This window comes from Gavia stellata, chromosome 19, assembly GCF_030936135.1.
Source record: "Gavia stellata isolate bGavSte3 chromosome 19, bGavSte3.hap2, whole genome shotgun sequence".
Lineage (NCBI taxonomy): Eukaryota > Metazoa > Chordata > Aves > Gaviiformes > Gaviidae > Gavia > Gavia stellata.
This window is the reverse complement of record NC_082612.1, coordinates 3,755,024-3,780,972: the sequence shown is the minus strand read 5'-3', so window position 1 is coordinate 3,780,972 and position 25,949 is coordinate 3,755,024. Positions and strand designations below refer to the sequence as shown.

At 41.0% G+C, this 25,949-nt stretch overlaps 1 protein-coding gene across 2 annotated transcripts in view; it reads right to left on the bottom strand.

Annotated features, from left to right (window-relative positions):
• Nucleotides 1-25,949, bottom strand: part of ANK2 (ankyrin 2) — a 316,797-nt gene that overhangs the window by 118,011 nt on the left and 172,837 nt on the right. For both annotated transcript variants that reach the window (XM_059826980.1, XM_059826979.1), the window contains exons 3-7: nt 21,977-22,075; nt 20,392-20,490; nt 4,364-4,462; nt 676-861; nt 175-198 (exon numbers count right to left, since the gene is read on the bottom strand). In XM_059826980.1, coding sequence (XP_059682963.1) covers nt 175-198; nt 676-861; nt 4,364-4,462; nt 20,392-20,490; nt 21,977-22,075 — 507 coding nt within the window. The remainder of the gene's footprint in view (nt 1-174; nt 199-675; nt 862-4,363; nt 4,463-20,391; nt 20,491-21,976; nt 22,076-25,949) is intronic.

The following is a 25,949-nucleotide window of genomic DNA, read 5'->3' as shown; positions in this document are numbered from 1 at the left end:
ATTCTAAGACAAAGGATGAATAAAAATAGGTTTGCTGAGTCACAAATTTCTATGTATTAAAAAAAGAGTCATATCTTCACTTTTAGTGCTAAATAATAAAGAAATATTGCCACAGAGCAGAGGAAATAATTATAACTGACAGAAAGAGTAATTAAAAATGTTTGATCTCGGTACCTCAGTCGTCCTATTCACCATCATCTGATGCAGCATGGTTTGGGAAAAAGAGGAACAATATTAAAGACTGGCCGCAAAACGAAGAACTATGTTGCTTTTTGAAATGAGTTATGCTGTTAATTATGGGAAAAGCCATTCAAGCATGCATTAACTTTAAATAAAACTTCTGTTCCCATGGGCAATAAACCAGTATCCTATTTAATAGGGAAGCAGCGATTCTGCTTCCATTCCAGTGTCTTCTGGTTTACGAATAATGAGAGAAAGCTGGTTACCAAAGAAATGGGAGGTATAACTAAAAAGCAGAAAAATGAGTAGTTTGTGACTACCGTGTAGCTAAACACTGCAAAAGTAGATATATTACTGGTGATACTGGTTGAGCAACTCGTCTTTCCCCACAGACGAAATTACCTTTAACCGTTAAGACGAAGGAAGTAAAGTTTGTTGCCCGTCGGCACTCGGCCGTGTGACTACCCCGTTACCTCTACGGCAGCGTCGTGTTACCTTGGACTGCACATCGGCATTATGGTCGTTCTGCAGTAAGAGCGCCGCTGATTTGGTGTCGTCTTTTCTAGCGGCAATATGCAGAGCTGGTAATCTCACTTTCCCCTTGGTGTCATTTTCCAGGAGGATGGCCACTGCCTGGTTGTGTCCTTGTTGTAGTGCAACAGCTAGAGGAGTGAAACCATCCTGGAAGAGAAGCAACCAAGATGTGCTCAGTAAGCTGAAGGACGTACACAGCTTCAGTGATTTGCACGGCGCTGTTCACACATCGAAATTTGAGAAGCACATTACCAGCTGTTTTCTACCTCTGCACCACGGTCTCCAGTGAAACGACATCAGAGGCAGAACATTTTAGCCCAGATATGACTTCAAACATGTGGGAAGCACACTTTTTCCACTTCAAAGTAGTCTTTTTTTAAATCAAGTACAAGCAAAGGATCATTCCACAATATCTCTCTTAATTACTTCTCATTTTAAACTGGGCCACAAAGCATTATTGTCAGCAATATTTTGGTAAGGATTAGTGAGCACTGAACAAAGTAAATGTGAAAAATATACAGGGAACCTGTTTCCGAATATCTTGAGACTCTGCGAAAAGAAAGCATATCTTCGGATGCATTTGCTGCTGTTTCCCATTCTAAGTTACAGATGGACTATGACTCAAGAAAGCCAGATCATGGTTAGGAATTTATGCTAAGTTGAAGCAGGAAAACATTAGATTATTTGTATTTTTCAGAAAAACAAAGTCAGAAAAATCTCTCTGCTTTTCATTCACAGTTTTAGCTTTGTTTTAAAATTATTTCCAAATTGTCTTGCTCCTCCACACACGCCCCGGTTTGCCAACGTTTTAAAACGTGTCACAGGATCGCAACTTGCTATCTCAGCTGAAGTACTGCCTGCTCCCGTCTCTTCTGTTCTGACTATAAAACTGAATCTCGCTCCAGTCTTGCATGGTGCCCAAGCACATTTGTGCTGTAACCACATGCTAGATCGGAGGGACAGAGCAGCTCTCTAACCAAGCCTGTGACCGGAGGCATGGTGAATAACAACGAAAGAAGAAGGAAAGGAATAAAACAAGGTCTTTTATGTCTAGGTCGGAAGGAGCAACTGAAGAGTTGATTATAGCCAGAAAGTGAGAAAACTGATTTAGATACCTTGTAAAAGGCATTGGCACGAGACAGAATTGATTTGGGGTAGGAATATGGAAAGATTATAAAATAATAAAGGACAAGTTAGGAGGGAATGAGAGCTAACATATACTGAAAGAAACATTTGAAGAATTGCCAAAGCAATTTTTCCCCTTAGTAATCTAATAACGTTCACTCCCTTTTGCGTAGAACTGTGGGTAGGTGCGTTGTAACAGCGATACTACTGTGGTTTCTTTCTGCAATAGAGATTAAATTCTGTACAGTAAATTAAAAAGGGGTGAACAGCTGACGAAACAGCTGAACTGTAAAGATAATTCTGAGATTGGGGCTACATTAGCTGTTGAAATGGCTTAATGCATTTGCCTTTCGCCTCTGGGAACATGAGAACAAATCCTGGATTAGAGGCCCTGTGAAACTGAGCTCATCCTTACTCTCATTTTCTATATATACGTATATAAGTGTTAGAGGAAACGAAATATATCCAAAGGCAGTGCAAGTTTCAAAGTTTCAAAGACAAGATCATCCATTTGATTTGCGCCACTTTATTTTCCATCCTTCTCTAAAAGGACACAACTCTTTCTGCATTCCCTCTCCTGGAAAGCATGGCCGGCCGGAGCTCGGAGAAAGCATTTCATTTCCCCACCTGCCCCCATGAGGATGGCCAATCTTTGATGCCGAACAGAAGGTCCTTCTCCGTGTATTTTGGTGGCATCCCCAGTTCAGGCTGCCATCCCACCTTATTTAATGTACCACTTCTTCATTCTGTTCATGAGACTAACTCTGGGCACGTGTGAAAACCGACAGCGGCTCAGGCCACCCGTCAGTAACGCTCGAATCACTGAAACCATCACCTCGGCGAGACCTAAAACCAAAACTTATCTCGTTAAGCAATAAGGGGGTAGACAGCCTTTACTTTCCAAGCTACAAAAGTGAGAACTGACCTTTCTGATGGCAGAAGACAGGCTTGGACTCGGGTTCAGACGGGGGAGCATTTGATTTTTTTTCTCCCCCCTGCCTTTTTTGACAAAAATCGGACTCTGCTGCGAGTCCCGGTGATGCCTGGATGTCTGCATTCAAGCAGAGGCCACGTTAATTATAACCATCTCGGCCTCACAGTTCCTGTAAACCAATGAATGGATTTCCAGTGCACCTGACCATCCCAGCCAGTAAAAGTTACTGGGAGAAAGGCTGTAAGCAGGTGCCTGCGGACTGCTGCCGGGCCGGGCTCCTGGAGAGCCACAGCTCCACTCGGCTCCTGCACAAGGAGCGTGTTACTGCCACGTTGCCTGGCAATCACACGGGATTTCACATTTCAGAAAGCTGCCATGTAACGTGATCGCCATATATGCAGGCCACGAGAGGATTATTTTGGGAGCTGTCATCAAATGGTACAGTATCCACGGAAAGAAGGGACAGTAAACAGCTGTTAACGCTAGCAGTTTGGTTTAAAGGAAAGGAGAGCGAGCATAAATGCGCCATCATTTCAAATTCGTCCCTTTGTGAAGGCAAATCAGAATGGGTAAGTTTCTGTACAGACTAGGGAAAAGTAAGAAACACGAGCCAACGCTCTGACAGGAGAGGAGCCCTCCTGTTACTACTGCAGGTGGCACACCCGTATCCACAGAACAAACACGAAGCCAACGCACTTTGCAGCACAGAGCCCGTTCGCTCGTCCCCTTGGCTTGGAATGAAAGAACATTCGGCAGAAAGAGAACAAGAGGAGGAAACAGAATGAGCACAGTCCTCATGACCTAGGAGTTTTCGCCATTGCCCCCAAATCCTCTCATGTGCAGAAGGAAATTCTTAGGGTTCAGTTCCTCTTGAGATGGAGTCTCATCTCTCTTACTTTGGTGTCTGCCCTGCTTGCAGAAGCTGAAGCAAGCCCCCAGACTACCTTCCCCAGAAGACCCCTGATACAGCCAAGAGTGGGAGAGACATGCTGTAATCATCTGTTCACCCATTTTTGCCCAGATCTTACAGTCCAAATGAAAAAGCAGCACAACGATAGCCCTGTGGCTCAGGTGTCTGCACTCCGAGATGCTTGAGTTTTCATGGGCTTTGTCGGAGACGGAAATCTGTTCAAATGAAATGCTTGTACCTCTCCGCTTACCTGTGATCGATCTACTATTCGCTGCATCCCCCCGACAATACCACCTTGGCCTCCTGTAATTTCTACAGCCCTAGGGACCTCTCTTCAAAGCCTCATTCATTTTTCAGAAAATTCTCCAGGAGGCTGATAGGAGAAGTGGGCACAAACTGGAGGTGAAAATCCTGGGCTCGCTAAAGTCAGTGGAAATTTTGCTGTCAAATGAAATCAGGCTAGATTTCACTCCTTGACATTTCACCACTTCCACAACGGCTCACCCTTGTCTTCTGCGCGTGTAGAAAAAAAGAATAAGATTCATAAATACAACCCATTGAAATGAAAGTGGGGAAGTTCTCAAAATACTCCGTTTGAAAAATTTTCTGACTTTAAGTGACCTGAATAGAAAGGCAAAGGAAAATAAGAGCGTGTGTAAAAAAAGAACAATATACCTCACCTCAGTAGCTGTGCTTTGGTTGGCTCCATTCTCCAGGAGATATTTCACCACTTCAATGTGGTTCTCTTGAGCTGCCATATATAAAGGAGTAAAGCCATTCTAGGAAGAACACACGAGAAAATATCATCATGAGGAAATGGAATATACCAACAATAACGATCCCCAAATAAATATACAGCTAAAAATGCGTTTGTGCTTTTTTAACTGAAGTGTTTTAAGTATGTAAGTAGAACAACTTTGTATTTTTTAAATTAATATGGTAATGTTTAATACCATTTAAACCCACAGAACTCTACATGCTATCACACTCATTTTTTTTGACACGTATTTTAGGGAAGCAACGGACACACTAATTATTAATACAGCTATTCCTTGCTGATAATGCTCAGGGACTGTAAAGCTGGCAATAAATTTTTATGAAAGCTGACAGGAAAGCAAGAGTTACCGCCATTTGTTACATTAACTTAACCAAAGACATCATCCCCTGGAGACCATAAAGTCCATACCTCATGACAAGCTGAGTAGAGATGGCAAAGGCTTAACATACTACATAAAATTTTGTAATACATAAAACATTGCAAATCATCAAACATAAAGGAACTCAACCTTGCAAAGTAACGACTGCATTTCTGACCATAAAGTAAGTTCATCTATCGTTTAATTATAAACATTCATTAAAATGTCCTAGAGTCCTTAAAAGGATCTGCTCTAGGTAATACAGTAATTAAAAAAAAAATCTTCTAAGTTAATCAAACTACAGGCAAATTCATTAGAAACATAAGTCCTTTCTTCCCATACAAATACTTTAATGCAAACAATTTTAATTAATTAGCTACAAAATCCTTCTGAAAGAAAGGCATGGAAGTGAGCCGTCTGCCTGATTAATAACTTTCTCCTAAGAGTTTTTAGGATTGTTAAAAAGGCCTTAGAAAATTCTTTAATATTCTGTAGATTACCATGTAACGTAAGAGGACATAATCACCTCTACTTCTGAAAACATTCTTCTGTCTTGGAATGGCACTTTTAGCTAGAACATAAACCAGACCTCAAATATGCAATTTGATTTTTTTTTTTATCTTGCGTGCTGTCACAATTAATGATAAGCTTGTGCATTTACACAAGCGGTCAGAATTAATGCAAATACTGTGATAACTGAGAACCTTATTTCAGAGAAGCCAATAGTACTCTTTCTAGCAAACTTGCTGTGGAAACATTCCAGTAATTTCCTAATGAAGTGAAATCTCATTTTTCAGTCACTAGATAATACAGTTGATTGTAGAACTGATATCTTTACAACCTCCTCTGCATTTACAAATGTATTTTTAAATAAAAATTGCTCAGACGATAAATGCCATTTATGTTGTCTATGTCATATGATGTATGTCATATACGTTGCAGCAAGTCTTTTAATACTGCTTTGCATAATATTCTGGCACCTCCACCAACAATCTTGGGACATACAATTGAAAAATGGCACCCAGAGAACAGGTAACAGCAGTTCAACGCCAAAACTGCGGATGTATTTTGAGTGGCTTTGCACGGGGGTCTGTCTTTGGCAGGATTTACCCAATGTTCTCTGTAATGACTTGAAGGATGGAATAGAGTTCTCTTATTACAGTTACAGACAGCGTGAACAAGGTGGTCTGCAAGTACACCCCACAACGGGATCATAATTTGAAAGGTTCCTGTTACCCTGGAGAAAAGAGCTGGAAATGGGATTTAGTAAGGACAAATACGAGTTTCTCCACTACTGCAGGAAAAACAAACTATGCAAACAGGGAACGACGAGTTAGAGAAGACTTCTGCAGACGAGGACCTGAAGGTCACAGTGGTCTACCAGAGGGTCAATGAGCTCATTCTGCTGTAACAAAGACAATCGTTACACTGGCGTAAAAATACATCTCCCTGGGGAAGCTATTTTTCTTTGAGAAAAGACTAGTAATTGGTGGTGTTCTGTCTGGAAAGGGAAAACTGAAGGAAAACAAGATAACAGTCTTTACAGAGGAGGGTAAAGGTCTGTTCAGCATGTTCACGGTGACTAAAACAAATAGACAAGCGGATAGTTTACTAGGGTTGCTGGAGAGAAAATTCAGGTTAGACATCAAGAAAAGCCTCTCAAGGGGAAGGTCAGTCGGCATTGCATTTTGACGGGCAGCTTCCCTCCTCCCAAAGCACTGCTAAAACCAGGCAGCGAACTGGAAGCACAAACTAGGCAGACGAGCCAGCCTCTTCCCCGGCCACCCCGGCGCTGGGAGGCCGGCGAGTTGGGGGTGCCGGTCTCCTGGCCGCTCCCCAGACAACTCGTTAACGGGGGGAGAGACGAGATCCCATCGCAGCGTCAAACGAAGGGACGCTGTTCAGCGCGTCATTAGGAAGGCGCAGAGGGGCAGGGGATTGCCAGGCACAGGGACTGAGCTGGCAGCGGGAATGACGAACAGATTGGTTTCTTCTCGACTGCAATTGTGCAGAACAGCACCGAGAAAACTGCAGGTAACCGAGTTGGCTCCCTGTTTCGGTTTTCCTTCCCACTCCGGAAAAAAACAAAATGGCAACCTATTAGGTATAACTAATAGTAATTTTCCACCCGCCTCATCAGTATTTTAATATTAAAGTCTAACGTAGCAGTTTTTTAAATGGTAATACATGCCATTTGTAAAATCCTCCTAGCACTGAATGTTACATAGATGAATACAAGGATCACACCAACTAATATAAATTTGGGGACTATGAGAATTTTCAAGCCAGAGTAAATCAATTTGCTTAAAAGCTTTGAAGATTTTTTTTTTTTTTAATCAACTCAAGTCTCTAGTTCTGGAACAGGATCAGGACAATAAATCCTGGATTAGGAAACCATAAACAATAAATATATGACTTCATAACCATTTAGTACCAAGAAGTACTAAACGCTTTTCCGCACAGAGATCCAGAAGAGTGCCCATTTTATCAAGGATATCCTCCTCACGTGCTGTAATCATACCTGGAACTACCGCAATTGGGGGTAAGGAAATTCATGCACATAAAATCATAGCCTTTTTTTTTTTTTCTTCAAGCTTGATTTATAGTTTAAAACTACTATATGTATTTTCTTAAAATCTGGCTTATTTTGGAAATTGCAACAGCGTGCCAAGGTCTACGTGCAAAACTGCCTATACCAGACACACCAAAAAAGCTTCCTCTGAATTCCTCCCCCCTGGCAAGGTCAAGCCCGGTTTTTTCCCCGCTGGCAGGGTGAAGTCTGCTTTCTCAGTGAAGAACTGGTTTCAGAGCTTCTAAGTGCAGTGCTCCTGACCTCAACGCTTCTGGCTCTTGGCCGGAAAACTCCTATTTTCAGATTCCCAATATTACCGCTCGCCTTGGCAGAGCGCTGCGCAGTGGGATTACCTGATAGCTCTCCTGGAGCTCTTCCTTCTCGTTTCTCCGCTGGACCCCAGGACTTCCATGCCTCCTCCCATCCTGCACAGTTTCTGTGATTTGTCTGTCTGTCTGTCTCCTATGGAGCAAGTTTCTGTCTCTCTCAGCCAGTCCTGCCGTTAAATGGAAATGCCCGCAACAAAAGCATATCCTTCCCTTCGTCTCCTTGACTTTTGTTAATCTAAAATCCCCTTCCCAGTTTCTCATCTTTTAGTTTCAAAGAGCTATATGCCAATACTTGGTTTCTCTGTTCTACTTACAGAGATATTTCAAAGCTCAAGATCCCAGATCTCTGCAAATTGAAGAAAACATGTTTTCCCTAGACTCTTGTTTCACTACCCCCGAAGCGTCTTGTACTGAATCCACGACATTCTGGTTAATGACTCTCCATGGACGTATTGCAAAGGAGACTGACCTCTCCCCTCCTCGTTTTAACATGTGGAATGGGATACAGAAGGTTTATTGGGCCGGGGTGGGGAATCTTTGTTTCAATAAATTTTCCTTCAGCTTATGATCCCATACTGTATAAACACAGCCCAGAATTAAAGCAAGAACACTGACTGTGCCATATAAATGTGACCTGGAAAAGGAGAAATGCACTTTATTTTGCTTTTTCTGAAAGCCTGGCTGTGTAATTGTGTTACATCTGTATGTTTAGATTTTGTGCATCATCTGAAAAATAGAAATTAATTTTGTAATGGTATATACCATTCATTTTCTAACAATGATTTCATCAGAGTATTTGCAATGAGGACAGAGTACTCAGATTTCATTATCATTACAAATCTATACTGCAAGATGTTTACTGCTATAATATAAAGTTATAATGAGAAATTAACGCTACACAAATAGAGTATATTTCACACTCCATTCTTTCTACTACATTCACTGATTTACTTGCTAATTTGAGAAAATGAGTAGCTCTCAATGATTCTTCAAGCTATTAATGCAAATTGGCAAGTCTATATATGACTCAGAATTTGTATCATTAAATTTTGCCCAAGCCCTAATGAAGAACACAGTTTGAAGAAGCTGAGGGATTATTACTGCATTTAGAAAATCATACAAACGGTTATATAGCTTGGTTGAGCTTTATTTTATGGCAGGCTTTCAAGGAACCATACTCTTTGCATGCAGTGCCAAATGATCAGAAGCACACATCTTCCAAACTCTGATTAGTAGCCAGTGTGTTTGAATGACTACCCTACCCATGCTTGTCCATGAAGATGTGGCCTTTAGTATCTATACACCTATACTATCTATATACCATATATACATCTCTCTGTATTCATACTGATACGGAAAAGAGAGGAAATAGAGATCTATTACCTCTTCCTTCAGTTTGCCTCTTTCAAGATGACATGTGAGAGTTAGCAACATATCCTGCAATTAAATAGCTAATGTAAACCCAGATGAACATACCTATTTTATTTGAAAGGCCTCCAGGAACTGTTTAGGACTGTATTAGAAGATCACTGAGATTACCAGGGAAGACGAGACAACTGACCTCTAATGCAATTGTTTACATACAGCAAATGCTCATTCCTACTTACTCTTCAGGATGTCATTACCAGTCAGAAGGTCAAAACAACCAGCGGATTGCCCGACCCAGGCCCGTTGCCTCCTCTGCCTCTCCATCTTACTGAATGGGGTTTTTGGTTTGGCATTTTGGCAGCCTTCTCCCCCAAATTTTGCTTCATATCAAGGAAACAAAAAAGTAATTTTCTCAAGGTCACAAATGGAAACCAAATTAGTTAGGCTTTTTATGCAACCTTTACTACAATTCTGCAACTGCACTTCTCAAGCAACATTCAGAGAAGATTCTGTGCACAAAATACTGCCCATATAAAAGCTCTGTTTCCTTTGGGTCACTCTAGAGTTTCCTTCATAGGACCCCGCACTTAACGCAACCTAAGAGAAGCCTTTGTGAAATTGCTCTACCTTCCTCCCTGTGTCTCCTTCTCTTCCTGCTCGTTAGAATTTAAGCCAGCCCCAAAAAGGAACACATAATGGCACAAAGGATGAGACAAGAATGAGACAAGGGTGAGACGAGAGTATATTACTCATGAAACAGCTCACACAGACTGTTAGATCTTCAGATTTACAGTCATGTGTCAATATATCATTTTACACAGTAAGATCATGATCATTTCTGGGGCCTTTAAGTTCAATAACTGTTTCAGGATTTTTTTCTACTCTTCAGAATATTGCTCAACTTCAACAAGAATGATTTAAATCTGCATTCAGCAACATACAACTCACCTCCCCGTTTTCCCCACTTTTCCATGGATATTAGCCTAAACCAGTGACATCTACATCTCACCTTAACAGTTAGAAGAAGGTAACTCTACCTTCACTCGCTGTTTCCTTTTATCTCAGCCTCCAGCAATCTCCAGAGGAGACGAAATAACCGCTCCAGCAAAGGCTATTCTCTCTCGAATAGGGGAGCAGTTATGCAGGGAAGGAAAAGGACCAGAGGCAACGGGCACAAACCGAAACACAGGAGGGTCCCTCTGAAGGGCAAGAACCACTGTTTTACTGTGAGGGTGACTGAGCACTGGCACAGGTTGCCCAGGGATGTTGTGCAGTCCCCATCCCGGGAGATGTTCAAAAGCCATCTGGACATGGTCCTGGGCAGACTGCTGCGGGTGGCCCTGCTAGAGCCGGGGCATTGGGTAAGGTGACCTCCAGAAGTGCCTTCCAACCTCAGCCGTTCTGTGATCCTGTGAAAAACCCTCTAGCAATCCACGCAATTAATTAATTTTAATCAACGAAATATGAAAGTTACAAATAAACGCAACACTGCAAGCTAAATTAGGAACACGCATCTTGATAGCATCAACACTACCACAATTCTGCGAACTTTGTTGTGCATTATGCTCAGAGCATTATTTTCAGCCAGGCTAAAAATAGAGTCTTCGTAAGCGGATTGTATCTTAGCACGAGAGATTCTCTGCCTAAAAGGGTGAATTAAGGATAGATCAAGGTACCTACTTTAACTTTTAAAAGTCTCTTTTTTATTTTGGTTAGCTTACATCAAAGTCCGGAAGTTTTATATAGCAGTAACTTTACCAATTATTCACATGCCTCTTTTCCATTAAAATACATTTTCTATAAAACAAACATATAATCCATATTCTTTTTCAAGAAAAAAAAAATCTCAGAAATATTTGGACTACTACATCTATATTTCTATTCAAGCAAATATGCAATTGTCAAATTTGTGAAAATATGCTAAAGGAAGATTCACAGCACTTAATTTTAAGTTGCCAAATTGAAGGTGCCTAAGGAGTCTCATTTTGCCATACGGTCAAGGGAAAGTGGGCTACTCCAGAGAAAGATTGAGAATAATCGAATCAAGAGCCCATCTTGCTCAACTGACAGCTTAAGCAGCACGAAATTGAGAATGCAAAGGTGGATAGAAGGAAACTACCCTTTATTACACCTATGACTAAAGAGGATTAGAGACAGCATGTTTACTATCAGAACTGGAACTCTAGGTATTGATTAACTGTATAATACTATATACAGTAAAAAAAAAATTCAGGATTTTTTTTTTTTTTTTTAAGTTAACAACTGCATTTAAACTGATGTATTTTAGCAGGTTTTCACAGGTTGAAAACAACTAAAACTCCTGGAAAACTCCTGCCCTTTTTTCTCCAGTGAGCCTGTAGTGCCTACCAAGCATTCAGATCAATGCTGCCGAGGTGTGACACGTACCACCTGCGTACTGCTGGATTTTATCTTTAAATGCTTTATCGTAAGAAGATCTATTTGCATAAAACGTACCAGTGCAATACTCAGAAGACAGTTTGATATTTGTCTGTATGTTCTCCTCGCGACCCTAGCAGGGAGTTTGATTCTACGTGAGGAGAAGCGCGGAACCAACACCCGTGCAAAAAACACATTACGCCTTTGAGAAACATAACTCAATTCAAGAGTCTTTCCTTTTTCTGGGAGAAGGGATTTGCTCCAGCTTCACATCTGGCTCAACCTTGAGAGACTGAGGAAGAAAGCGCACGCTGTTCCCCTCTCGTCCTCCGGCCCCTCTGACTGCCCTGTTGATGCTGACAGCACCTTCACGGAGAGAATTGTTCTTTTGGCCTATATCCGTATCATGAGAAAGAGAGGTTCAGTAAAAACATCTTTTGGATACATCAACAACCAGCTAAATTAAATACCGTGGATTTCTGGTATTGATGAAAGCACCTTATGTTCTCTGACCAGATTCTTTCCTCCATGCTTCAAACTGAGCAGCACATTACTATATATTCATTTTCCTGGGGTATCACTTCCTTTTATAACAAAGCTGGAAAGTGCTAGTGAAAAGGATGGCTCCCAGATTTAGATGTAAGCACTTGTGAGCACAGAATTTTTCCATGTAAAGTGGCACATCTGTAAGGGCACAGCAGAGCTACTGGATTCTGACCTACTGTAAAATTCCCCAACAAGTGTTAGCTAATCATTTAGGTGACAATCCTTATGTTCGTTACAGAGAGCGGATGCTGAGACCCGCAGGGTCCCATAGACTGCGGAGATTAAAACCGAGAAAAGCACTTAGGAAAACAGCCAGACTGACTGGATTTAGGGAGGCTGGTGATTCTACTGTGTTGGGCAAAATGGTTAAATAAACACAACAAAGAAAGACTATTTACTTGTTTGAGATGACAGATCATAAAACTGATTTGTAATAAATAAATTCTAAAAAAATGTAGTGACACCAAAGCCTACACTGAAAATAGCACCACCCCTTCAGCTGTCTCACTAATTCCCTAGTAATATAAATAGTGTTTTCCACTCTATACTTACACCACCGCAATAATTATAAAGCCTATGGATAAATGATGCTGTCTGGGTTTGCGATGAACTTGGTACGTTCATTCACGAGAGATCACACAGCACTCCTGCTGTAGCACTGTGTGGATGACACCCGTTGCCCCACCGTTAGAAGAACCCCTCTCTTGGGAAGCGTATTTTACTGTAAGTCACTTCCTAGCTCAGATGCCAGATTTAAAGAGCACAAACATTCTATTTTAGCAGCTTCAAATATCACGATTTTCTCCGCAAGAACAGCAAAGCAACAACAGAGCCTGAAACACAGCCAGGCTGAAATCAAGATGTTCTGTGCCTTGGAAATGTCATTTTTACAAAGAGGGAAGCAGTAATGGAAACTGAGCTGATGGAGAATAATGGGAAAAGAATAGATTAGTCATGCACAAGAAAACATAACCTTGATACAGCACGGGTTAGGGCCCAAAAGCTTAGCCAGGGCAGAGTCTCGCGTCTGAATTCTGGGCAGTCGTCCAAAACAGCGTTTGGGGTTTGCCTTCCAACCATGGTAAAGGAAAAGCAGTACTGAAAACAGCAATTAATTTTATGTATATGGTTGAAGGCTGGAAGGAAGACAACCTTGCACTAAAATGATAAATAAAATGTTTGTACTTATTTGGCTGTGACTCAGTTATATCTACGCTCTCATAAATATATGCGGATAACATTTCCACTGCCTGGTTCTTATCATCGCAGATTGCGTCATTACAGTAGGGGTGACATGTGGCACGTTGGTCTGGTGAGCCCTTACCCTGCCAGCTGGTATGTTGGTTTATTGAGGCTCCTGAAGCTCATGCATTTTAAGAATAAATATTAGAAGCCATATATCACATTATTAGCTGAAAAAAACCACTATTTGTTTAAATTAAAATCTTCCAACCTGGATTATTGGTCCCTTTATAGCACTTTAACAGAGACTGCAAATTAACAAACTAGAATAAGACGTAGCTCATAAATATTTTCAGTTTGTTTGCAGTCCTTGTTGGTTGAGATCCTGACACATTCCGTTATTTTATGGCTGCAGCTGGGATCCCAGAGACAGACATCAAACTGGCTCAGGACGCTCCCTTGTTCTTCAAGAGCTCCTGATCCTCAGAGCAGCTTTTGAGAGAAAGCCAACCAAGTCCCGTATCTCCACATCACCACGCTGCTGCTTTTGCAGGTGACACCATAAACTGGGCATCCTCATAGGGTTATTTTTCCTTTAACTGTATGAATTATTTGGGGAAATGGGAAAGTCCCACATGAATGTGCTGATATTAACAATCATTATCTTCTGTTCACACTCTGTTATCCTGTAATTCTGTGTCAATCCGTAAGCACCGCTTCAGTCTCGCGTGCCCAGGCATCCCGTTCAACTCCACTTCCACGGTTGCCTGAGATCATACTTCAAGATCAGGAATAAGGGTTGTTTATCGTTAACTGATAATCACTGTAAGAGACAGGCAGCTGAACCTTGGACTAGCTGAAGGCAGGATGAATAAGGAGATCTGTTCTTTCATTGTTCCTGATGTATGACTTTTGTTTACATCTCTCAAGATCCATATAATCCTCCAGAAGGCATTTCTTCTTCCCCCCTCCCCGCCCTCCGGTGAAGAGATAATGGGCCTGATCCTTTATTACATTAGCAATGATGAACTGCAGCTAAATGACTCCTCTTGATATACAGCAGCTAAAAATCTGGTGCTCTAAATATACTGATGTAAAAGCAGAAAGCCCAGTTGGTGGAATTAAAACCTTTTGTCACAACGGAGTAGCAAATACTCTGCAAAATATGCTCCATTCTGAAGGTAAGATTATCTTTACAAACCGTGGGGAGAGCAGTTTCCAGTAAAGCAAATCCTAGGGCATCCTGAGAGAGACAAGCCGATCGCTTCTCTGAGAATCACCTAAATCCTCCCTTTGCTCTTGTGGCAACACTGAGTGTGGACGTTCAACAAGCTCTCTTATCACTCATTTTTGGGAAAGCATATTGAGGCTGGAAATTTTGCATTACTCTAAGGATTGCTTCGATCTGATGAATAGTCCGGATAAGAATAGTCTAGCATCTCCTCTGTGCTGAAACACGAAGCAGTAGCCATAACGGGGGCAAATTTAAACAAAAATATTTCTTGGCTAATGTGTTTGCAATGAGCTTAGCGAAGGATATAGAGGAAAGGAAACCAGAGGGCTTTTAAATAACAAGATCAGCTTGGGGGAGGACTGATTTATCTAATCCTTGCTGTCTGTATCTGGGTCACTTTAAATAATCTGACGATTAAAAGGTAGCTCCTCCTTTTGTGAGGGCCCCTGGATGAAGCAGTGGTCAAAGCACACCCTTAGCAGCTAACGGGGAACATGTTCTGTTCTAAACTCCGATGCAGAAATTTTAAAATTGAAGGGAATGATTTCCTTCTCAGCTGACTCCAGGATGTGATAGTTCCCTTACAGTTCCTGACCAGGAGTGAACTGCATTTCCTCATCTTGTCTTTTACTTTTCAGCTCTTTGCACCTCAGCCACTCGACACTTGTCAAATCACCTCATCCTCGGAGGTGCAGCTCTTTGCACGAGGCTAACTTGTTCTGACCGTGTTTGGAATGGAGGAAGGTCAGGATGGATCCATTCCGTAAGCTATGCGAGGTCAGAACAGCTCAGCGTCATTGTCGTAGGGCACAGTCTACAGGTAGACTCAGTTATTCAGATGATTGCAGTAGGGGTATCGTCACATTTGGCAGGCTAATATTCCAGTTATCAGACATCTCTGATGCCGATACATGAGTCAGATGATGCAATCTATCTTTAAGAGAAAGCAAGAACGACAAATGGTAATTTATCAAAGGTAGGGTTGGACTGACTAAATCTGGTGATGCTTCTTCCACCTGGGAAAAAAGATCGAGAATTGGCATAAGAATTCCTAATGTGTCGCAAAAGTAGACACTCATTGAGAGGAAGGCTACAAAAAAGAATTACTGTTCTAATACGCAAGCAACAACTAAGAATAGGTTTGGGGTAAAGACGTGATCCAGCTGTGAAAGGAGGATACCACTGGGCTCAGTGAAAGCGTGTGATGGGTGGGTGTGAGAGAGAGCGGTAAGTGGCCAGTGCCACTTCCGTGGTTCTGCATAATGAAACATTTCAATGCCCCCTGAGGACTTTTTCCGACTTCCCCGCTGGAATTCAGAAGTACCTAGAGGATCACCCACACAAGTGAGTACATATTGTAAAATATTACATCATTCATTGGAATAACCTTGTTCTGCTCTGCAAGGAAATGTAATCAAAGCTCAAAGGAATAGCCTGGACCAACCCCAGGAGATCTGTTACCCACTGTACATTATAGTTTGTACCACCCACTCTTCAGACAAGATTTTATATTACCAATGAGTGCAGCTTGGTCAGATCTACACATGACCAAAAATCATGGTGGAATCAAGAAAAGAAATTGCAGAAACTGATTTTTCACTTGACTATGTGTATCGAGATCTGCTCACTGAACTATGAGCAGAGTCAACCCAGTGTATGTTCTATAGGTACTCATTATACAAATGCATTTTCTCCAGCAATACTTGTAGCAAAAGGCGATTCTAACTGAGCCAAACAACTGCACACTTGTCAAATTCCAGGTGGAGGCATGCCAAAAAGGACCAGCAACTTCTAGATCTCTCTGGCCATTTCTGGGTTTGCCCTCATTTCAGCATTTGCCTGAAACATCCTCAAGGAAGATGTCAGCTCTGAAATGATATGCATGCAGGTGAAAGTGGAGTCATTCAATTAGCAATCACTGCGCAATTAGGCTTTGTATCAAAATAGAAATTACTTTTCTAAAAATAGCAGTGATGACGTATTAGCTCAAAAGGAACAGACTTTTTAAATGCGGAAGATGAACAAAATAACAGCTCTGAAGGCCGACATGAAACTGAAGGGCAAAGCAAAGTAATCTAATAGAAAAGCAAAATCCATAAAAATCCAGGTCCTGAATGCTTAACAGTCTCAGATAGCACAGATGGGGTTTGTAATCTCAGTGGTTACGATGTTTTTAATAGCATTTTCTGAGATAATTCCGTTAGTTCGTTGTTGCAAGGAACTGGGAGATCGGTGTGGTGTTTCAGATGTCACTGGTGGTACGTTTTGATAAAGACCAGTGTTTTTATGCAACGTAATGGAGAAAAGGAAAGGAAAAACAATAAATTGAACAAGCTGGAGTCGAGAATACTCTTTTACCTATCAGTTTATCAACAGTGAAGAAATTTTGTCACTATGGCAAATTGTCATCACTAGAAATGAGAATGACCTTGACAGCTACAAAGTTCTTTAAAGAGGAAGTTATGGAGCAACCCGAGTAACTTCACTGGCATTAAATCACTACCAACAAATGGCATTTAGCAGGGGCCTAAAAAAAATAAAGTGTGAAATAACAGAGATACCAAGAAGAGGATGTAATATACCCTCGATACCAACAACTGTTCATAAAAGATTTAAGAGTGACAATGTAGCACCTGTTTTTAAAAATGGAATTGAGAGAAAATGTAAGAAAGAGAGACTGAGCATTTCAGTTACAATTTCTCACTTTTTTTCCAAATTCACCTTTAATTTGTATTTTTATTCATTTGTGACTTTCTCAATTAAGCTCTTTGCCGACACGATTTTTTTTCCTCTTCACTTTTTCACCAATGACATACTTCCTGACAAAAAAACTTAGTATTTGAGTATTCAAGCATATTCTGTTCAGTCATTCTCTTTTCCTTTTTCTATATAACTTCATATTTTTCTTTTTTAACCAGCTGTAGTTAGGTATGCTTGAATCTTTCTTGATCTTTTATCATAAATCAGGTGTCTATTCTTTATTAATTTTGAAACTTCTGTTTTTCTTCTCTTTTTTTTTTTCTAACTTATTTATTTTCTGTGACACATGTGATTCTTGAGCATGTCAATGCAATCTTTAGTAGAAAGGCAGCATTCATTATCCTCATTCCATTCATGGGGCATAGAGAAAATACTTTTTTATTTAACCTTCCAAGGGAAGCCTCTGGGAAACCAGAATTAGAACCAAATTCTTCTGAGTCTGCTCAGAGCCCTGACTAAAAAAAAATACATCCTTTCCACCCATCATATAGGCAACATCTGTTCATTCGTATTAAAATTACTAGCTACATGGAAGCATGCGTGTGAACGCTCACGCACAAATACTATTCAAATTCTATCAACAGATATTACCCAAGTGCATTCAACATTTACCAAAAAGAAGATGGGTCTAGGTCATGCGCCTCTCCCTCCGTGTGCAATTGCTCGCTGTTGTGCTCAGGACAGCGCTTTGGCCAGGGAACCATATGACAGAGCGGTCCCTACAAAGGGACACCTTCCACTGGAAATGCCCCCTCGGCAGCCGCAGCAGCAAGAGCCTCTGAACATCTCCTCCTGCCTGACGCTGCTGCTATCCATCTCTTCTGGAAAAGCGCAGCAGGCCAGAAAGACACAACCCAAAGGCCCCACAGTTGGATCACACTGCATTAAGGACCCACCCGCCCATTCAAGTCAACGGGACTTGTTTAATTAAGATGACGTGGCACAAATCCAGGGCATAAATATCACAGCAGTTTGAATTCATCCTGTCTGGAGGCAACCAGTGAGCAATACTGGGGAAAAAATGTCCTCCAGACGACTCACTCAATTAATTCAGGTAGCAAATGCCTGTTAACAGGTCTGTGTACGTTACACAGAACATCCAGTGCTAACAATAAATGTGGTTAAAACTAGATTAATGTATAAAATAAAACCTGTGAAAACAATTTCCAGTTCTGATAGGATTTTTTTTTAATTTAGAAAACCTCATTTTTCCAGCATAAGGAAAAGCCTTTATGAAGACTTTTTGAGGGATAACACTTCATTAAAGTGTCATTTTTACATTTCTTCTTTTACATTATTTCTCTTACCATGCTCAAAATCCTAACATTAAAGACATTACCTTCTTATACACATGAAAAGGCTGATAAATGTACAAAGAAATCATCCAGTTAGGTCATTATGAAAGGAGTTTGCTAAATTTTTGAACAATGGAATTACAACATTTCTTATCTTTAATGGAAGTAGAGCAATGGGGAGTAACTGACCACCAGTTGTCCTGAGAGAGCTCTTAGCAGTCACTTTGGGGCAAAAAGCATAACAAAGAAAATATTTTAAAAATCTTGGATTCAGGCAGCTTAAAGATCTTTTCAGTTTCTCTCTCTTGTCTTAAAATACAATGAAGGTAGAGACAAACCTAGTCATTTTATAAACCTATTCGTTCATCTCCTGCTCTCTACTTACTTTACACCGTCCATCATAAATCTGTACCATCAAACAGAAAACAACCCTCCAGGTCCCAGTTTCCCAGGTCTGGGCAAGATGTGGAGCTAGCCAGACTTAGGATGGACTCTGACAAATCAAAACCTTTTACGAACTTGTCTGTGTTCCTGATGATCAGGGAATGCTCTACAGAAGAGGATTGAGAAAAGCATCTCACACAGGCTCAGCTGTGCTTCCTGAAACTCTCTTCAACCCAGGTAATTCCTAGCCGCACTGTTAAATCAGATCACTCTCTTCTTGTTCTGCTCACGTATCCCAGCAAGATTAAGCCAAGGGCCATTATCTTGCCAACAGACAGTAAGCGCTAGGAAGATTTAATTTGAAATTAATCTACCCCTGAAACATGACTTGTTTTTCTCATCGTCTTAGCTTACACCATTACTGCAAAAGTGGTATTTGTGGTCATTGAGTGACGCACTAGGACTCAATTTGAACACTGTTAGTTAGCTCGATGATTTACTTTGAGAATGTCAGAAGCTGACTAGATGCTTCAGAAAGATGCAGTTTCTCTATCATATATAGTCCTCATCTATACCATCTGTTCAGTTCCTCATAGCTACAGACAGTTGCCATAGTTAAGGCAGCATTTACAAACATTAATAAAATTATTTATTTGATAAATTGTTCCTAATCCTAAACAGAGGAAATCGTAGGTATCTCAAACATGTGTTAGGTTAACTTGGTCAATTAATCCGTCTGTTTGATGGGACAGAGGAGATCGGGACAGTTAGCTCAGAAAACAAACCATCATCTAGCTAGTTTGCAGTCTGCTGGTCACTGCGAGTCCAGCACATGTTGTTTACTGCCCTGAAATCACGACAGGCAGGCAGCTGCCTCTACAGCCTCGTCCAGACCAGGGAGAGAAGAACTGGCTATCGGTCAGTCTCTACAACATCACCGCATTCTCTGGTACGTTTTGGAAGAGCGGACAAGGTTCATGTCAGCAGAAATAACAGGGCTGTTTCTACAGTTGGTTTGCCTGCCAGGACAAGGTGAATTCAAATGTACATTCCAAACTTTTGATTTAAATTCTTTCTGATCACATAAAGAATGAGTTCAGGAGGCTGAAGTAAGTTGTCTGCGAATTTTTAGCCAACAAATAAGCATGAAAAGCAATTGTATAAATCAAGTCTTTGAGAAATTATCTTCTTCATTACTGCTCACCAAATTCAACTCAAACATTTGATGTAATATTTCCACACTTTGAAAAATTTCCGAAACAATTTATTAAAGCACACTAGGAATTCCTAAAATATTTCAAGCAACAACAATGCGAGTTCCTGTATCACACAATGAGTACATAATGACTTCAATTTGTTATTTACTTTTATTCTACTTACCAGTGAATGCTATGTAAGCCTCAATTTGATTGATTTGTCAGGCTTGAACATTTGGAATCACTGCCTAACATCTCAGATCTATCTTACAAAATCTCACGAAATAAGAAGGAAAAACAGCATCATACCTGAGACTGTGCATTAATATTGGCTCCTTCCTTAACCAGAACTTTGACAACTTCAGCTTGTCCTGCTAAGGATGCAATGTGCAGGGCTGTATTCCCTTTCTGTTATAGGGAGGGAAAAAATGAAAGACGTCACCCTTCTTCAGGAATAATTTCAACCCACAGTTCTTCATAACGTTCGTTTTTTGAGTACAATTTTACCTTACAGTTTTATGATGTTCCATAAACATCACAGGGGATAGAACTGGTAGTTTCCGCCACAAAGATTTCTTGAGCGGTTGTGTAACATCCTAACGTAACTTTTGAGTGAAATTATGGAACGGGATTGAGGCATGGGACAAACTTGTAGGCAAAGTTTAGTACAGGCTAAGAGGTTTTTTCATTCAGGTCCAGAGACCATGCCCTGTAGAAGGTAGCTGAAACCTAGAAGTCCTAAAATTCAAGCTGTGAATCACATGTAAAATGAGATTTCCCAGTACAAGACCCAAAAGGAAGATCTGACTGTTAAATAACAGAAACCAGCCTTTTAAACGCAGAAGATAAATCTTTTTTTTTTTCTCTTCTGTAATGGGCATAAAATTAAAATGCATCTTTTTGAACAGCGTTAACTTTAAGTTAAGAGATGCACTGCACAATAAAAATAACCTCTCACAAAACAGCAGCAGGGCGGTAGCCCACTGCTTTTATAAGAGCCTTGTATTTTTTCCAGGCCAAGCTCTCATCCTGGGAGTAATATTTAAATGGTTCATAAAAGGTTCATAAAAGCAGAACAAAAGCCCATAGTCCCATCTAGAACCTGGTGGTTCTACCAACAGCTTCACTGAGGGGCGCCTTAAAGATGTTTTTGAAGGAGGGAACTTCTGTTTCTCCATCAATGATGGAAATCACAAGTTCAGCAAGAAGCTCTCTGAGCTGAGGACCAAGTGCTAACCTTGATGGAGATCCTGTGCATCAGAAATTATAAAAAATAAGAGCGAGCCGCAAGGACCCAGTGGTGGTAACTAAATGCAAAGGCTCAGCGCAGCCAGCCAACCTAGACACTAGGAGTCAAACGTTACAACGCTCAAGCCAACAAATCTGGCCCATCACAAGAAATTTACCACCCGTAGACAAATAACATGCTGATGGAACATTCCAGACGTAGGCGTGTGCCTGCCTGTGGAAAGGCTGAAGGCAAAACAACTTATCACACAGGTGTTTTTTCCATTGTGCCCTTGACTGAAAAAGCTCCAGATAAGACACAGTCAATTACCAATTTTTACAGATTTGAAAAAATCTACTATTTTGAGCTACATTCAATCTGTCTATCATGGGGACCAGTCATTGGAAATAATGAAAAATTTGGCATTGCTAAAACCTTTTAATGTTTCCCCTGTAAACAGATTGTACAAATAGTAATCTTTCCCTCTTTGTTTACTACCGATGAGCTTTAGCAAAGAACATAGACTTGCATGCCATAATAGAAATAACATTTTAAATATCAGTGAGGTATTTGTATTATCTTATTTTGTACTTCCATTTTTCTTTTCTAAATTTCCCCCATGTATTTGACTTTTTGCAAATAAACTTACAGACATGCATGAATTACCTTTGTGGCAGAATCCACAGCTGACCCTCTTTCCAATAATTCTTGTACCAGTCCCACATGGCCTTCTTTAGCTGCCAGGTGCAGAGCATTGAGTCCATTCTGTAAGCACAAGGGCCATATCAATTACAAATATCAGTTCTGAAGATACACATTCCTACCTTACCCTGGTATAAGAAGAAGATTAGTAGCTGGAATACTATTACATGTCTTAGCTGACTGTCTACATAAGTCAGATATTTTGGACTTGGCTATTTAAGCCAAGGCACTGTGTGACAAACTTCTCCAATAACATTTTTCTCATAGCAACAAAGGCATCAAAACAAACCATATTTTGCAAGTATCCATAAGAGATTCCTTCCTTTCTGACAGTTTCGCATTTCCGCAGACTAATACCTTGGGTATCTCCACGGAGCCCGTTATTTCAAAGTTTGAGTGCATATCTGCCTTCTCCTTACTGTAACCTTATCTAGCCCCACTGAGGTATTACCAACACAGAGAAATCACAGGACTTAGCCAAATTTACACAGGATGCGTCTATCAAATCAGGATTATTCCAGGCTGATGTAGCTGTCCTGAACCCTGGACTCTCCTCCTCTCCTCTGGGATAACTGGTATCAAACAGAAAACAAAAAGCACAAGTAGAGCAAAATGGTTGTCGATTACACGTGGCTTGCAAATTATATTGATCCTTGACTTAGTATCTCTGCTGGCTTCCGATGAGCAAGTCTTCACTAAACTTTGAGGTTTTGCAACCTCATTCAAAGAGGAAAAGAAAATTAATAACATAAAGGCTAGGATTTTCAAATAAAGCAACCTAAGAAAGTTAGCGTCTAAATCCTTCTTACATTAAATAGAAATAGGATACTTTATCTCTTATAAATTCCAGCCATGGAAACCGTATCTTCCTCTGCCTAGCATCCCTATTCCACCCAAGGGAAAAAATATAAAAAGACAGTCTATTGTAACTGAATTGCCAACCTAGTTTTCACAATCCTGCCATATTTTTCATGGTACATCAAGCAGGTGACAGCAACAGATACTGCCATTGCCCTCAAGCATTCTCCTATTTTCCATATTGCAAGCATCATAAGCGATACTCAGGTATTCGAGTAACTTGCAAGTTTAGCACTGTGTAATTGTTATCACTTTACTTGTCTCTAAGCAGTTCATACTCATTTAAAATGCAAAATAAACAAGCAGCTTTCTGGTCTTTTATTTGTCCATCCACAGAGGCAGTTCAAGCTTGTAATTCCCAGTAGGATTTCAAAGCACTTAGCACTTCACAGGAGGCATTTAATGGGAGTGGGTCCAATGGCTACAGACACAGCAATCCAAACGCATTTCTGAAGTAACTCCAGTTAATTCTACATTCCTGTAAGCAGCACAGGCAGATTTTGTGGTCAAATTCAGAAGCGCAACTATGAGAAAAGCAAAGGAACTGAAGGAAGGCTACATTCACAAGCTGCCAAAAGACGATGACCCTGGTAGTTAGGAAACAGTAATGAGAAATGTGGTTTCAAATCCCATTATGCGGGCGAAGCAGCAGCAACCACATCTTCCTTATCCCAGAGGAACACTGTTACTACTGAGCCGCAGAGCCCAGGGCTGGCAGCAGTGCCATGCCCTGGATCAAGGACTAAGCCAAAATTATGTGGTGAGGTTGACCATAACCATAAAAGATGAGGAACACTGTACATGCCAGTGAGTTTTTTGCAGGCTGAAAACATTTCAGAAAGCTCTAATCTTCCTGGTTTCTTAATCTCAGCTGAGAATTAGATAACCATAATTACTACCTACAGTGGTTGAAAGCTTTGAAATAGTATTTTGTGGGGAAACACACAGTGTTCTTCTCATTGTTTGAGAACAAAGACCTGTTCTTGTATCTAATCTCACAGATTCAGTCATCAACACTTTCTATGAGAGTATGAACGGTGACTTTGACTCCTCACAGTTGTACGCAGCTGATGTATTGCTATGACACGTTATGAACCTTTTTCACTCTTCGCGAGCAGCCTGAAGTCCACAAACAGCAGAGAAACCACGATATTGCATGGCCCACACCAACTGTGCACACACACATGCCTCTGAATGCAAAAAGTTGAGGGCAAGCTTCTTTTCTAGTTTACCATGTGCCAAAGTATGGAGAAAGCAAGGCTCGTCCCGGTGCTTGATCAGTAGCAATCTCTTAAAATACCTGTATTTGTACCTCTAGGACACATATCTAATGATGCCACATTAAGCAGCTGAAAGTTAATATTGTTGCAGAGATTATGTGAGCTTCTTTCAAACATATGACTTTTTTTTTATTCATTAAAACAGAAGTAAAATGAACACATGAGGTCCAGTAAAAAGGTTGCAGAAAGAAACTATAGCCTAGATACCGTTCCTACTGTACACATTCAAATTCTGTAATTCCTTAAATAAAGTAAGCCGGGGCAAGCAGTCGCAGCAGCAAGCACTGCACTTGAAATGTTGAGGGCCAGCACGACTGAAGCCTTAAAGCAAGCTTTGTTCCTCCATAATCAGAACCAATGCTGTAATTATTTCCCAACCCACATGGCTGATCCCTGCTACTTACGGTGACGGAAGCTCAGATTTAATCAATGCAACTCCTCTGTTCCTGTCAACTGGATTCTTGTGTTTTAGAACAACAAAGGTTTCTGACGCTTCCCTTTTTCGCTCCCATGCCTACCAAAAAGTTGTGGGTGTGGGGGAGATGAATTTAGTTGTCTGCTAAGCAAAACTGTACAGCACAGGGACTGCTCCTCCCCACAAAGCATATGTATACCATAACTACCGTTCTTTTAGAGGCTCATTTGTAGTTCTAACTCTCATAAAAGAACACAACACTAAGCCTTCCAAGCTTGGTTATTCAAGCGTTTCCCTGCAGAGCCTGATTCCCTCAGTTCTTTTTCTCCTCTACCACTGAGCTAGAGGCGTCAACATCTTGTATCCCGCAGAGTGCTACAAACGCTCACACATACCGCTACTGCTCACAACTCTTATTGTAGTGTCACCCTACATATTTTCACCGCACCACAAGAACCCACAGATTTCTTGAACGTCATAGAAATCACCAACCTTTTCTAGGCCAATCGAAAGTCAGTCACGTTTTTTCCCCCATAAGACAGGCACTAAGTCTCACTGCTACTGTCTGAAAATCACCCAAGGAAGTCCAGGCTACTTCTGCCTTTGTATTCACTTGCCTCACGGAGGGATCTTCACGGAAGGGAAGGTCTTCAGCCGCTGCCCAGTTCAGTGTCAATCCTGCCGTGCCATTGACTCCTCCTGGGACATCACCCAGATCACTGTTAGGTCCAACAGCAATAATTCCTTATACTATTCCTGCCTAACCCTGTTATGCCAAAGCAAACTGACCCCACAGAAAGGCAGCTTCTTGGCAGAGCGTCAGATCAACCTGTAGTTCAAAGAACATTTTAAATCAGCAAAGTCAGCGCTGCTACCAGAAGTGCTTCTGCTTCTCCTGTCCTCTCCTCTGCTCATTTCCATACCCAGCCACCGTTCTGCAGATCAGGTCCCTCAATTGTTCGGCGTGAGGCTGCACACATGCTTCTGCCAGTGCAGGAGAGAGCACGGCGTGGAAGCATGACCACCAAGCCAGGGCAAGGCCAGCATCGCTTCTTCTGTAGCGATATTGACTTATTAAAAAGACAAAATACACCTCCAGCAGTTGTCTAGCGTTAATGCAGCTTCACCGACAAACTGCATACCAAAGCTGCACTATGGGCACAGTGCGAGCTTTTACACCCTCCCATCTAAGCTCAGCTGTGACAGGTATAGACGATAACCTGGTAGTCCTAGAAAGCTTTACTCACCTTCTTCTGGTGAGACTTAGTGGGAAGTATAAGAAACACAAAAATGTATAGACGGGGGAAAGAAAGCGTTTGAAGGAAGTGGGGAAAAATTTATACAAGTGATTTATACTTTATAGAAGTGATCATTTCTTTGTGTT